A 14,103-nucleotide genomic window follows, 5' to 3' on the forward strand; every position below is an offset into this window, starting at 1 on the left:
AGAATAACAACTGGCCTATGTATTTCAGAATAGCTGTCAAGATAAAATGAGGTAACGTATATAAAAGCCCTTTGTAAATACCCAACAAATGTAATTTTCCATTATTCTACTACCTGTTCATAGAAGACACATATGAATAAAATAAAAAAGTTGAAGATGTAATGAACTACTCACTTTAAAAATACACGCCACATATACCATTTTGCCCCATGTACACATAGCTTGACTCCTCTCTTCAGCCTACAAATATATTTAAAACTCCTGATCAAAAGAAAAAAAATACCCCTTCCTTTGAGATACACAGCCCCCAGTGCTTTCTCTTCTCTAGTAAATACTATCAAAGAAGAGTGGACACCTACGCATCCTCTTCCACAGTGTGCTGAAATCCGACTCTGCCACCATTGCCTATGGAACAGCTTCAATATGGTTAATCCACTGGTTTCTTCTCAGTTCTCATTTTCTTCCATCTCTGAAAATTTCTTGTACGCTGTGTCTCTGAAAATTCTGAGTTCCTCTCACATCCACACTGACTTCTTTCTTCAAAATGGGAATACTCTGGTTTTCTTCCCTTATTTCTAATTATTAATCTTTTTTTTTTTTTTTTTTTTACTGGTTCAGCTTCTTGGTTCTTCAAACCCAGGTGTTGTATGAGGTTTCACCCTCAAACCTCCTTTTCACTCATCGTGTAATTCTGCCTAGATGATTCAGTCTACTCCAATGGCCTCAGGCCTCATTTCTGCAAAGCCAACTTCTAAAGCTCTATCTTTCTCCCAGCTCCCACCAATGTGACAGGGCTGTATTTCTAGTCATTGACCAAATATTTCCATCTGGATATACTTTGGTCTGCGTGTCAAACTCATTATCCTTCTCCCTTTACCCAAACTTCTTTCTTCCTCTTGTTGCCACTCTTGGTAGTCAACCAACCAGAAATCTTGGAGTCATCAATGACTTCCCCACTCTTCCTCACCTGTCCTCTTCATTATCTATTAAGAGGATCTACTGATTCTATATCTGAAACGTCTCTCCATCTATTCTCCTCCATCTTAATTTCCATGGTCTTCATTTAGGCTTCATTATTTCTTTTTTAAAGTATCTCGCCTCTTAACTAATTCTCTCTGGCCTGGTCTCTTGCAATTTAAATCCATCCTGTTACAGATGTTGAGAAAATAAAAACACTCCCCTACTTTTTATGCCTACTCTTTAACTGAAAAATCAACTCTAAACTCTCTGACATGGCATGTGAGACCTTAACTGATCTCTTTCCGAACCTGTTTTTCCAGTAACTCCTGCCTACACACTTCTCTCTCTAGAACATGTTACACACTCAATTTCATGCCCTAGTTCATGGTGTTCCCTCTACCTGTTATGGTTGTTCTTCATTTGCCAAAAGCCTGTACATCTTTTGGGCCCATGTGATATATCATTTTCTATATAGCACTTTCCCTATCCTGCCTTCCAGAGAGAATTAATCCTCTCTTCTTCAGTACTCTTCCACGGCTATCAAAATTAAATTTAAGTATTATAAGTGTTTATCTCCTCCATTGCATTAGACTCAAGGGGAAAAATTATTACTTATTTTGACTCACCTATGCTTCACCAGTGCCTGACAAAGAGGGTACCCAATATATACTGAAATGAACAGACCTATTCCTGATTCATGCAACACAGAAAATAGACCACACTTTATGAATAATCCTCATCTAGATTTTGTTAGAATCAAATAAAAATCATTTGTTTTTGGATAATAGTGAAAATATACCTAAAGATGAATTATCCATTATAATCCTTTTGGTTTTAAGTAAATCAAACAGCTAAATTTGTCTCTTGTCATTGGTTTAGGAGGAGGCAGGAAACAGCTGTGTAAAAATCCAGTCAATATCTGTAAAAATACATTGAAATCAAATAAGAGACCCTTACTAATGTTATTGTAATATCAAGGTAAAAATCACTAAGTATACTAAAGTCTTTTGTATATTAAAGAATTAAAGACATTGTGAAGATTAAAAATAATATTAATTCAGTTAAAAGTAAACTTAAGGAAAATTAGATATGTGCTAAAGGGTCAGCACTAAATCGCTGTCATGAAATATTTTTTTATAACTCTGAGAAAATTATCTGAAATAAATACTAACTTAATGAAATTATACTCTGTCTCGCTCTATGACTATAGATCAGGTATCAGCAAATTATGGCCTGTGGGCTAAACCTGCCTGGCGCCTGTTTTTTTCATAAAGACAGTTTTATTGAAATACAGTCGTACTCTTTTGTTTCTGTGTCTTTCCTGTCTGCTTTTGCTGTACAATGGCAAAGCTGAGTAGAGACAGAGACTGCACATACTACAAAGTCTATTTATTATTTATCCTTTAAAGAAAACTAGCAAATTCCTGCTATAATCAGTTGGAAATCTAGTTGAAAACCAAGCCAGTTTGTGTATGTGAGGATTTTTTATTATTCTAGAATTTAGAATCTTTATGCAAAGATTTCTTCTCAAAAATCAAAAGAATAAAAAAAGAAAGGTATGAGGATGTTATGATAGGAAGTATACTGATATGAAATACAAAGAAGATAAATGGTATTCATACCGGATTTTTTAAAAAGAATAAATGATTTAATTTTATACTTATATGCTAGACTGATTATTCTTCATTAACTAGGAAAAGGAGTGGCTATTCTTTATATTATAGCATGTCACTAAAAATTAACTTTTCTACCTCTATTGCTTCAATAAAAAGTAGAAACTTAATTCTTCCTACAAGAACAAAGGGGTAAAGTTCAATATGATTAATTATTTTTAAAAATGAGGGGAGGGAAAGGTGGAAAGAGGAAGAAGGAGAGAAGGGAAAGACGAGAGAGAACCTACTGTACCTCATTCTCTAATTGATATGAAGCCAATCTGTGTACCAAAATTAAGGCCATCTCGGACGTGGGAAAAAAAACTTGTCAGGATGGCAGGATGTACAGATGTTGAGATCTTGGTTCAGGTCCTGAATATTCTGTGGTAGAATTCCTCCCCGTTCTAGAAGAATCCTTGGGATAAAGATTTTTTAAAAGATAGCAAGAGTTTATTTTACCAATAGACAAAGCAGTAATGTGTGTGTGTGTGTGTGTGTGTGTGTGTGTGTGTATTGGATATTGGTATAAAAGAATTCTGGGAAAGATCTGCTTCCCATGCAAGTTGATTTTCAGATACAAAACATGAACAAGTCCAGGAAATGGTAGATTTTATCACCATTAATCACTTAAATTCATATATAAACTGTAAAACCTTCCATATTGTTCTGCAGACATGACCTGGGAATTTTATAATCAAAATCAAGTACTTATTCAGAAGAAACTTCTAAAGTTACCAGGGTATTGGCAGACAAGATTTATTTGATTCAGAACATGCTTTTTAGTCATTTGGCCCTCCCTTCTCCTGTCCTCCTCTTAACCAGATTTTTCACAGAGAAGTTGTTTCTTCATAAACACTTTATGATATGAAATATGACTATAAATTAGTGACACTAATTCCACAAGTCACATTTAAGAATCAATTTCAATCCTTTCTACTTATGTGCTAAATGAAGCAGAATCTCAGCAAGGTTTTGTTGGCTGGAACAGAAACACAATTCAAATCAGACAATTTTCCTTTATAGGAATGATAATGGCTATTAACAGCAACACTTTGTAACTCAAAATTGTAAGAGGCCATAAAAAACCTTGAAAGTGACTATGTGCTTATATTATCTAACATTTTTTCTAAGAAATATATTCCTCTAGTTATAGAATAAAATAATTTTAAAATATCAGCTTTCTGATAGTTTATTGTATTTAGGACATTTTAGCTGAGGAATGTCTATTAAGTACATGGCAACTTTTCTACATGAAGTCTAAGTAGGTCTCTCAAAACTACATGGTAAATATATCCTCCTTCACTTTTAAATCAGTAAGAGGTACCAGACAGGAAAATTTCATTATTCAAACTTAAATGACAATGTATTTCATAATTAAAATAAGTTTTTATATATATGTGTATGTCAGCTACTTAAATACCTGCCACCTGAATTTTTCTTGGAGTTACTAATTGTTGTCTAAAGTACTTTTCATTTTAGAAACAGGGGCAGCTGGGTGGTTCAGTCAGTTGAGCATCCGACTTGGGCTCAGGTCATGATCTCATGGTTCATGAGTTTGAGCCCCACACTGGGCTCACTACTCTCAGCACAGAACCCAATGTCCTCCTCTCTCTGGCCTTCCCCCGTTTGTGCATTCTCTCTCTCTCTCTCTCTCTCAAAAATAAATAAATATTTAAAAATAAAATAAAATAAAATACACTGAGGCACTCATGCCATAGAAACTGTACATTAAAAAAAAAAAGAGAGAGAGAAAGAAACAATAAGCAATAACCAAACTTGCAGTTCTGTAATGAAGTCAAACCTACCTAGTGGCTTTACGAATGTCAACATAGGGATTTGGTGAATCAAATAACCGTACACATTCAGGATCAAGATTATGAAATCCCTTTGCTGATTCCCTTGGCAGAGTAAAACAGCAAGGTCCTACTGAAGGTCCCAGTACAACAATAATGTCTTCCAAACTACAGCCGTATTCTGTGATCAGAGCATGCACTGTAGCCATAGCAACACCTAACAAAGTACCTCTCCAACCTGGTAAATAGGAAGAAAAAAAGGTAAGGGAAGTTAAAATGTAACATTGCACCTTAATTTATATCTAACTTAAAAATGAACAGTTTGTGTATTTTTCAGTCCAGAAACAGCAAATAAATCACAAAATTCATTAAGCTAAATAATCAATTAACTAAAATACTGGTTTTTAAATAAGGTATGTTATGCAAAGCACCTGACACAGAAAACATATTTAATGAGGGGTCCCGTCCACTTTCTTTAAAAATATTCTACAGCTTCAGTTTCCACTGGGATTATATATAACTTGTTAGTATTCTCTCTCCTTCACTTTTTTCAAATTTTTTTAAATTGTGGGGAAAAATATGTAAAATAAAATTTACCATTTTAACTCTTTTTAAGTGTATACTTCAGCAGTGTTAAATACGTTCATCTTGCAAAACTGAAACTCTATACCCATTAAATAACAACTCCCCCTCACCACTTTCCCCTCGCCCTGGTACCCACCATTCTACTTTGTTTCTATGAATTTGCCGACTATAGATAAGCCATGTAAGTGGAATCTTAAAAGTGTCTCTTTGTGACTTATTACACTTAGCATGATGTCCTCAAACCCCTCATTCGGGTGTCAGGATTTCCTTCCTTTTTAATGCTAAATAATATTCCATTGTCTGTATATATCGCATTGTGTTTATCTATTCATCCATCTGTGGACTCTTGGATTGCTTCCACCTCTTTGCCATTGTGAATCATTCTGCCACGAGTATGGGTGTGCAAGTATCTTGTCAAGATCCTGCTTTTAATTCTTTTGGATATACCCAGAAGTACTGGATACCAGGACTTCTACCTAGAAGTAGAATTGCTGGATCATATGGTAATTCTATTTAAAAATTTCTGAGGAACCATCACATTATTTTCTATAGCAGCTGCACCATTTTACATTCCCACTATTCCCACCAATAGTACATCAGGGTTCCAGTTTCTCCACATCCTTACCAAAATTTGGTATTTTCGTTTGTTTTCAATATCAGCTATCCTAAGGAGTGTGAGGTGGTATCTCATCGTGGTTTTGATTTGCATTTCCCTAATTATTAGTGACATTAAGCATATTTCACATGCTTGTTGGCCATTTGCTTATCATATTTGGAGAAATGTCTAGTCAAGTCCTTTGCCTATTTTTCCTGGGTTGTTGTTTGTTGTTGAATTATAGGAGTTCTTTATACATTCTGGACATTAATCCCTTTTCGGATATGTGAATTGCAAACATTTTCTCCCATTCTATGGGTTGCCTTTTACCTGTGTTGATGCTGTTTGTAATTCTGATGAAATCCAATTTATCTATTTATACTTCTGTTCCTTGTGCTTTCGGTATCACATCTATAAAGCCACTGCCTCATCCAAGTTCATAAGGATTTACACTGTTTTCTTTGATGAATTTTATAGATTTAGGTCTTACATGTAGGTCTTTAACCCAATTTGAGTTAATTTTTATATATGATGTGAGATAAGGGTCTAATATCATTCTTTTCTATGTGAATATCCAGTTTTCTCAGCACTATTTGTTGAAGAGACTATCCTTTCCCCACTGTATAGTCTAGGCACCTTGTTAAAAATCTTTTGACCATATGCAAGGGTTTATTTCTGGGACCTCTGTTCTGCTCCATTGGTCGATATGTCTGTCTTATGCCAGTACCATACTGTTTTGATTACTGTGGCTTTATAATAAGTTTTGAAATCAGAGAGTGTCAGACCTCTAACTTTGTTCAAGAGTGTTTCATTTTGACAGCTTTAATCTTTGATATTTAAAAATAATGTTTCAAAACCTAAGAAGTAACAAATAAGATTTTTTTTATATCCAGGAACTAAGACTCAAACATTAAATAACATTTTGATAATGGCAAATCAAAATTTGACTTCTAGTCATCCAATCCCATAACTCTAGCTAGATCAAAAGAAAAATATGCCATTTTCTTATTTATCTTTTGTCTAAAAAGCAAAGTAGTCCTAGATTTACAAGCAGAAGGAAATCTGAAAGATCATCCCTTATTTCACATAGAGTAGTAACCAAAAGATAATTTAAATAGCATTTTAAAATACCTTTAGAAAACAAAATTCCATAACCTTAACACAGCATCTAAAAATCCTTTGTTCTTATCTTTAGATAATAAAGGCACTAGACTATAACGTATTAAACTAAACGACTTTTTCCAAACATATCTTGCTTTTTCTTACCTCCATACCTTTTACACATGCTGTTGTACCTTCCCCTTCATGAATACCTTTCTGCAGCATGCTTAACCTTCCTATTCCCCATTGCCCGGACTTCAAGGGTTCTCAACCAGAGGCAGTACCACTCCCTTTGGAATGTTCTGAAAAGCATGAAGGCTTTCTTTTTGTTGCTGCTTTTCTTACAACAACTGGGGGGGGGGGGGGGGGGGGGTTGCTACTGGCATTAAGAATTTTGGAAGCCAAGCAAACTGCAATATAAGATTATCTTGCCCAAAATGTTAACATTTTGGCACCCCTGCTGAGAAACATTGGTACCTAATCAGGTCTTGCAAATTCCTCAGAAATCAGCCTGGTTACTGCTTCCTTTGGGAATTCTACTCTGATTCATATAATTTGACTTAGGTACTGCCCTCACCTACTCCTATAATAAGAGTATGCTGGTTCTACCCCTTTATACTTAATACCATGTAATTAACTGTCTTGTAATGTGCGCCATAAAGAAATTATAATTTTGCCTATACTACAAAATTGGTAAAACCTTAAATGCTTCATTAAGGATACTTACCAGAGTGAGCAACCCCACATGCTTTTTTGACAGGATCAGCAAAAACTATTGGTATACAGTCAGCACCAAGAGCTGCTATTGTGACTCCCCTCTGATTTGTGGTGATTCCATCGTAAGATTCAGGCTCCTTCCTTCCCATAATCCAGACGTCATTGGCATGATCAGTCTAATACCAAAGATGTGTGATAAAAATATTTTGAAAGTAGGATTTCTCATACCATAAGCTTTTCTGAAAATACTCTTTTTGTACAAAATTAAACAATCAGTTTACTATTACCAGCAAGCATTAAGTATATCACTTCTGTATGTGGTAAAATACCAAATTTACTTATCACTTAACTTTTGGTATTATAATCTCTGCATATTTTAGTCAAAGGAAAACACACTTTAACACTTAAAAATTTAATACAGTACATCACAAACATCTCCTACCAGAGATGAGTAAATCTCTACTTGCAGCACTTTCCAAAGAGTATTATTTAAGGAATGAAGTTAATTACCAAATCAATGATATTTTTACTTTTCCTGATTCAAATAAACCTAGCATTCTGTAAGGAACAAGGCATCCATTGTGACCCTAGTTCCTCCTAATGTTGATTTAGAAAATAATAGCCTTTTTCTCCCATCATTCTGGAATCTTCCTTCTGAATCAAAAAGGGCAGTGATACCATACCCTGAGAATTAAAAGTACTTTTGGACATGAGTAGCTTCAGGTGAAATCTATCACAGAATTGATATTTAAGCTATAGAGTACAGATCTAAGAAAAACAACCATAAGCATTATCCTAACATTTTCAGTAAAACACCAGATGCAAAAGTTAAACAGCTTGATTAAAGTCCATGAAGTCATTAGCAGAGTCAAGAATATACTTTGCATCTTCTGAAACATGAAACAAAACTTTACCTTTATTTGGTAAAATTTCTCCACATTAAATCCTGCGGCATTCCCCAACCTACGCAGATTTTCTTGGACAACAACCTTGGGATCCCTCCGTTTGGAACTACTGAAGAGATTGAATGAGCTAAGAGTTGGTATGTAAGATATTCCACCTGTCCTCGTAGTAAATCCATGCAAGAAAATATCTATCGAATAGAAGTAGTGAAGATTAAAAATATGCTATACAAAGACTATAGAGCATTACCAACCCAGTCTCACAGTAAGACTTTCCCTGATCACCTCAAGCTGCATGTTTTTCTGGCTTCCAATTTCTACAGCACTGTGTACCTCCATGTATTCTTGTTATACACGATTTGTGTTTGCTCTACCTTCCCCATGGGACTATTGCTTTTCAAAGGGTATCTTCTGTCCCATTTGTCTTTGGTATTCCTCATAGCATACAGCTCACAGTAAATATCATTTAACCAAGAGTAAGATGGACTCTTAAATTTCATTCTTCTGTCTAAACGCCAATGAGTTAAGGTTCCAGAATTTCTAAATAGGAGATGCTTAGGGTCATAAATCTCATTTTAAAGGAAGCCTGGGATGGGGCGCCTGGGTGGCTTAGTCGGTTAAGCGGCCAACTTCGGCCCAGGTCATGATCTCGCGGTCCGTGAGTTCGAGCCCCGTGTCGGGCTCTGTGCTGACAGCTCAGAGCCTGGAGCCTGTTTCAGATTCTGTGTCTCCCTCTCTCTGACCCTCCCCCGTTCATGCTTTGTCTCTCTCTGTCTCAAAAATAAATAAACGCTAAAAAAAAAAAAAGTTAAAAAAAAAATAAAGGAAGCCTGGGGGATTTGTCTTAAATCACACACACAATTGCACAAAGCAAATTTATTTATTTAGGGTGGCTCTGAAGGGACTGTCCCTTGACACTGCTGACACTACAAGGCCATTCCTGATACTCCCATGTTGCAGCTGATGCCAATGAGCTTATAAACCCTACAGTCTACAAAAGAGAGGAGGGGGAAAAAGGTGACCAGCCTCCAAAGAAAGACTGTTTTTTTTTTCATGTATACAGTAAGAACAACACAGTGTTTAATATACCTGAGATTAATGGAGATGTGATAATGGTTAATTCTCCTTTCAGAGCTGGCAGACTTCTCAAATATGTTTTTATTTCATTCTGGATTGCTTCTTGTTCTTGATCTGTGATCATGTTTATTTCTTGTTCTTGATCTGTGATCATGATCATGGACTGTTTCACAAGACCTCCCCTCAAAGTCACCTGTAAATCTTCAAACTCAAAATTGTAAACGTTGGTGAAGAGTTGATCAATAAAAGCTTTCAGCAATGTCTTCCGGTGCTTGGGTACAATTACCTTAATGCTGCTCAAGTTTTTTTCATCAATTTTTTGTTTAATGGTATACAAAGAGGCAGCCATACTAGGATTGCTAACAGTCTCAAACTCTCTCAAGACAGCTGATAATCCATTGCTTGCTTCCAATTCAAAGTTATGTTCCCCATCCCTTTCACAGCTGATGCTATTACAACACATTATGCAAAGAAACTTGGCCTTGGCAGCATGATGGTATCGGACAGCATTCAGTGTCTTCAGTAATACCTGGTGACTGTTTTTCTGAGAGTTAAATTTCAAACCAAAGAAATCAATCAACACTGCTTCTGCCATCCTTCAGTAGGGTACGCAGCCCTTCAAACACTTCTGTGCCTCCTAAGAAATTACCTATAAAGAAAAATTAGCCTAAGAATGCAAAATTATATCACCTTCTTAGGGTTACAACAGAAATTTGTGCCTACATCAAAAAAAAAAAAAAAAAAAAAGGTTCACGGATCTAAAAATGTAGTAAAATAGTAAATCTAGACTTCTCCCATTAAAGCCAGTCCACTATCTGTCCTACGTGAACCATGAGAGGAGAACCATCTTTTAATTTGTTTTGTGAAAGTATCTGTACATCTTTTCAGCAGGACTACAGTTCCTCTGTGTGTGTGTGTGTGTGTTTGCACACAGCAAGTTTTAAGTAGGGAATTACTTGTTGACTTAGACGAAGTCTTGTTTTTTAATTACAGGGTGTCAGTTTATGTTATATACATCATTAATCTTGATGTGACTGGCATATTACGTCACACCTCTTCATGACACATTGGGGCCTTAAATTCAACAGACTAAAATGGAGCTGCACTAAAATTCACGCTTTTAAGGGGATAAAAGCTGAGACGATCCAGGATTTACAAAGCACTCCAAGTAGGGCAATGGGCACAAAGACTACCACGATTTGGATCAGACGCGCTGCCTACCCTCTTGCTTACTCAGGGCCCAGGCCCCGCCCAGAGTGGATCTTCACCCCTCCAGCCCCAGCACTCCCACCCCAGGGCCTTCGCTTTCTCTTCAGGGGCCGCTCCCAACCTCCACTCCATACCGTACTGGGCTCCCGCTGAAGTTCACCTCTCCAGTTTTGAAAAACATTGAGAGAAGCTAGGAGGGTGACGGCCTCCTTCCCCTCTGCCTTGGGAAATGCCACAAAAAGCGTCTGTCCCGGCCCGGTCCCACGCTCGGTCTCCACCTGCCCGAGCTCCACCACCGCCTCTTCCCCGCCCCTTTGGCACTTCCTGACATACGGACGTGCACCGTAGGCAGTTTTCCCCGTGCCGCCTGCCCACGCTCGGCTTAGACCTATACTCCCAGTCTGCTGCGAGCTCGGAAGCGCTCAGCAGCCACCGCCACCACCCCAGCCCCGAGCCAGGACGGAACCCGGAAGCCGCGAGCTGGGCACCTGGAATCCTAAGCCCCGCCCCGCGGCCCCGCCCACTGCGGCGCCCGCCCCACCTCACCCACCTCACGGCCGACCAGCCGCGGGGTGGTGTGCCGGCTTTGCGTGGACTCGACGGCCGGGGGGTCCCGCTGTTGCAGAGGCCCGGGCCCGGCCAGGCCGGCGAGCGGCACGGGGGCACGAGCGAGTTCGAGGGAGAGGGCTGGGCACCGAGCGGCCAAGGCGGGACGAGCCCCGGCACGGGGAAAGCCCGGGAAGAGCCGAGAGGCGGCCACCTCAGTAGTTCCGGGTCAGCGCGGCCCGTCGAGGCCGTCCTCCGCCGCCCTGTCTAGGCAAGAGAAACAGGAACCGGGGCCCTTTGGCCGGAGCCAGGCGGGTCACAGGGCGGGGGCCAGGGCGGCCGGCCGTGAGGGGGAGCGGGCGGGCGGGCAGCTAGACTGGAGGGCCCGTGTGAGGAGCTGGCCGGCGGGAGGCCGGACCCGTGAGGGGAGCGGGTCGGCGGGGAGGAGGAGGGTCCGGGAAGGGGCGGGCTGGCGGGCTGGGCCCTGTGCGGGGTAAGGCGGGAGAACGTCGTGGGGAACCAATCGCAGACGCCGTTCTGTGAATGGATTCCGTCTCCGGGAGTGGGCTTCCCCAAATCGGCACCCCCCTCCCGCCCAAGCAGTCCCGGACCAGCTGTGTGAGCCAGAGTTTTGGTTTCATCCCTAGAGCCCAACCCTGAGAACCTCCTATGGTTCAAGTAACAGGCCTTCCCGGGGCGGGGATTTGGTTTGTTGTTCTTACTTTTTGTTTGTTTGTTTGTTTGTTTATTTTTGAGAGACAATGTGCCAGCAGGGGAGGGGCAGAAGGGGGGCGCGGAACAGGATCCAAGGCTGGCTCTGGTCTAACAGCGGAGGGCATGATCTGGGCTGGAACTCACCAACCCGGAGAGCAAGACCTGAGCCAAGGTCAGATGCTTATCCCACGGAGCCACCCAGGCGGCCGCTTGCTGTTGTTTTTTACAGTGTGTTGTTTGTTCCCGGAAACAACTTGGTTGAACCTTCCTTTGCCTTTTTGCTGATTCCGCCTTACTTGCTGACGGGACCAAAACTCCATACAGCCCCTTGTACTGACTTTTTTTGTATGCCCGTTTAAAAATATGAGCCCCTTGTAGAACATTAGAAGGCAGTGACTCTTAGAAATGTAATAAATTAGCATCCCTTATCTAACCTCGAAGAGGGTAACACTCATTTAAAAATATTGAACAGCTGCTACATGGAAGGCAGATGCCATGGTAAAGGGAGAGTCAATCCGACCTTCACTGAGTAGGAGAAAGGGTGCTTCCTGTGGAACTGGTTATGATGGAAGGAGAGGTCCCTTTTGTCTTCATTGTTGCTTAGATGATAAATGCTGAAGAAATTTAACCTGAAAGAGAGAGCCTTACATATCTGGGAGTTTAGAAGAGCATTTGGAAGTGGGCAAGTGCTTCCATTCTATTTAACTCGGTGATGGGATCACCAGCCCAGAACAGGAACTTGCTGTTTAGTGTCCCTGGCAGGTGTTCTGTCCAAATTTGTATTTTCATGATTTTTGTTGGACATTTGTTAAAAACTCTGAGTGGTAGATGGTACACTTGATCAGAAGGTGCACTCTGCTCTCTGAGTTTTATGTTAAGTATTACCTTAAGTAAAATAGAAATCTTTGAGTTACAAAGCTGGTTTAAAACGTTTATCCCTGTTTTTATAGACAATGGTGGGAATTTATTTTCTTTTCCTGAAACAGTAGTGGCAGTAAAAAGTTTAAAAATATTTCAGGGGCGTGTGGGTGGCTCAGTCGGTTAAGCAGCCGACTTGGGCTCAGGTCATGATCTCCCCCTTGGAAGGTTGGAGAGTCGAGAGCCTGCATCAGGCTCTGTGCTGACAACTCAAGCCTGGAGCCTGCTTCAGATTCTGTCTCTCTCTCTCTCTCCGCCCCTCCCCTGCTCGTGCTCTGTTTCTCTCTTAAAAATAAATAAAGGTTAAAAAATTTTTTTTAATGTTTCAAAATAGGGAAGCTACCAGGAAAGTGATAGTTTGTCATCTTGTTGTATTTACATACTATTTCCTTTCACCAGTTGTTCCTAGACTACTATCTAGCCTCATCTCCTAACTCTCTCTTCCCTCATCCCGGTTTACCCCACTCCGGTGGTTCTTAATCCTGGCTGCATCTCAGAACTACAAGTAGAACCTACAAAAAAAATAAATAGATCTAGGGACTCCACTCCATATACATTTAAATCAGAATCTCTGGGAGTCAAGTCTGGGCTTGTTTTTCCCTGCTGTTTGTTTTCTTTTAATCTGTACAGATGATTCAGATACATAATTAGGTTTGAAAAAACAAATGCCTTATTCCCAAGCCATTTAAACTAAAGGCTGTTCCTTGGATGAACTACAAGATTTTTATCCTTTACATTTGCTATTCCTTTTTACTTAGAACGCCCTTCTCTTTTTACGCTTATTTGCTGCTTATTTAAGATCTTTAAAGCCAATCATAACTTTCCTTGAATCCCCATCCCCTCACCAGACAGAATTAATTGCTTCTTCCTTAGCATTTTGTTCACACAGAAGAAGCCCTCTCATTGATGTACTCTGGACCCATAACCTACTAATAAATTGAAAAAGTCAATTAAACATTGAAGGTATTATTCATATTTTTTTATTTTTTTAATATTTTTAATATTTGTTTATTTTTGAGTGAGACAGAGAGTGGGCAGGGGAGGGGCAGAAAGAGAGAGAGAGAGGGAGACACAGAATCCAAAGCTGGCTCCAAGCTCCGAGCTGTTAGCACAGAGCCTGACTCAGGGCTTGAACCCATGAACCATGAGATCATGACCTAAGCCAAAGTCAGATACTCAACCTACTGAGCCACCTAGGTGCCCTGAAGTGTAAACTTTATAAGAATGAACTTGATCGTATATGACTTTTCTCTAAATAAAGCTTTTTTAAAAAGTTTATTTATTTTGAGAGAGAGAGAGAGACAAAGAGCACATGCAAGTGGGGGAGGGGCAGA

At 39.6% G+C, this 14,103-nt stretch overlaps 2 protein-coding genes across 15 annotated transcripts in view; one reads left to right on the forward strand and one right to left on the reverse strand.

The window, feature by feature from the left end:
- Positions 1 to 11,232, reverse strand: part of LACC1 (laccase domain containing 1) — a 34,101-nt gene extending 22,869 nt beyond the window's left edge. Inside the window, exons 1-7 of one of the 5 annotated variants that reach the window (XR_006198741.1) lie at positions 10,726 to 11,039; positions 9,395 to 10,031; positions 8,318 to 8,496; positions 7,414 to 7,579; positions 4,418 to 4,643; positions 2,866 to 3,027; positions 1,760 to 1,879 (exon numbers count right to left, since the gene is read on the reverse strand). Coding sequence is in view for 4 of the 5 variants with exons in the window: in XM_042924817.1 (XP_042780751.1) it covers positions 2,907 to 3,027; positions 4,418 to 4,643; positions 7,414 to 7,579; positions 8,318 to 8,496; positions 9,395 to 9,977 (1,275 nt within the window). In the remaining variant the exon portion in view is untranslated. Of the gene's footprint in view, positions 1 to 564; positions 1,880 to 2,865; positions 3,028 to 4,417; positions 4,644 to 7,413; positions 7,580 to 8,317; positions 8,497 to 9,394; positions 10,032 to 10,725; positions 11,040 to 11,132 lie in introns of those variants that run through there. The other 4 variants (XM_042924817.1, XM_042924927.1, XM_042925004.1 and 1 more) reach the window with 4 other exon arrangements.
- Positions 11,153 to 14,103, forward strand: part of CCDC122 (coiled-coil domain containing 122) — a 31,949-nt gene continuing 28,998 nt past the window's right edge. For 2 of the 10 annotated variants that reach the window (XM_042925191.1, XM_042925649.1), the window contains exon 1: positions 13,082 to 13,732. The gene's annotated coding sequence lies outside the window, so the exon portion shown is untranslated. The other 8 variants (XM_042925131.1, XM_042925263.1, XM_042925730.1 and 5 more) reach the window with 8 other exon arrangements.

Source organism: Panthera leo, chromosome A1 (genome assembly GCF_018350215.1).
Source record: "Panthera leo isolate Ple1 chromosome A1, P.leo_Ple1_pat1.1, whole genome shotgun sequence".
NCBI classification, from domain to species: Eukaryota; Metazoa; Chordata; class Mammalia; order Carnivora; family Felidae; genus Panthera; species Panthera leo.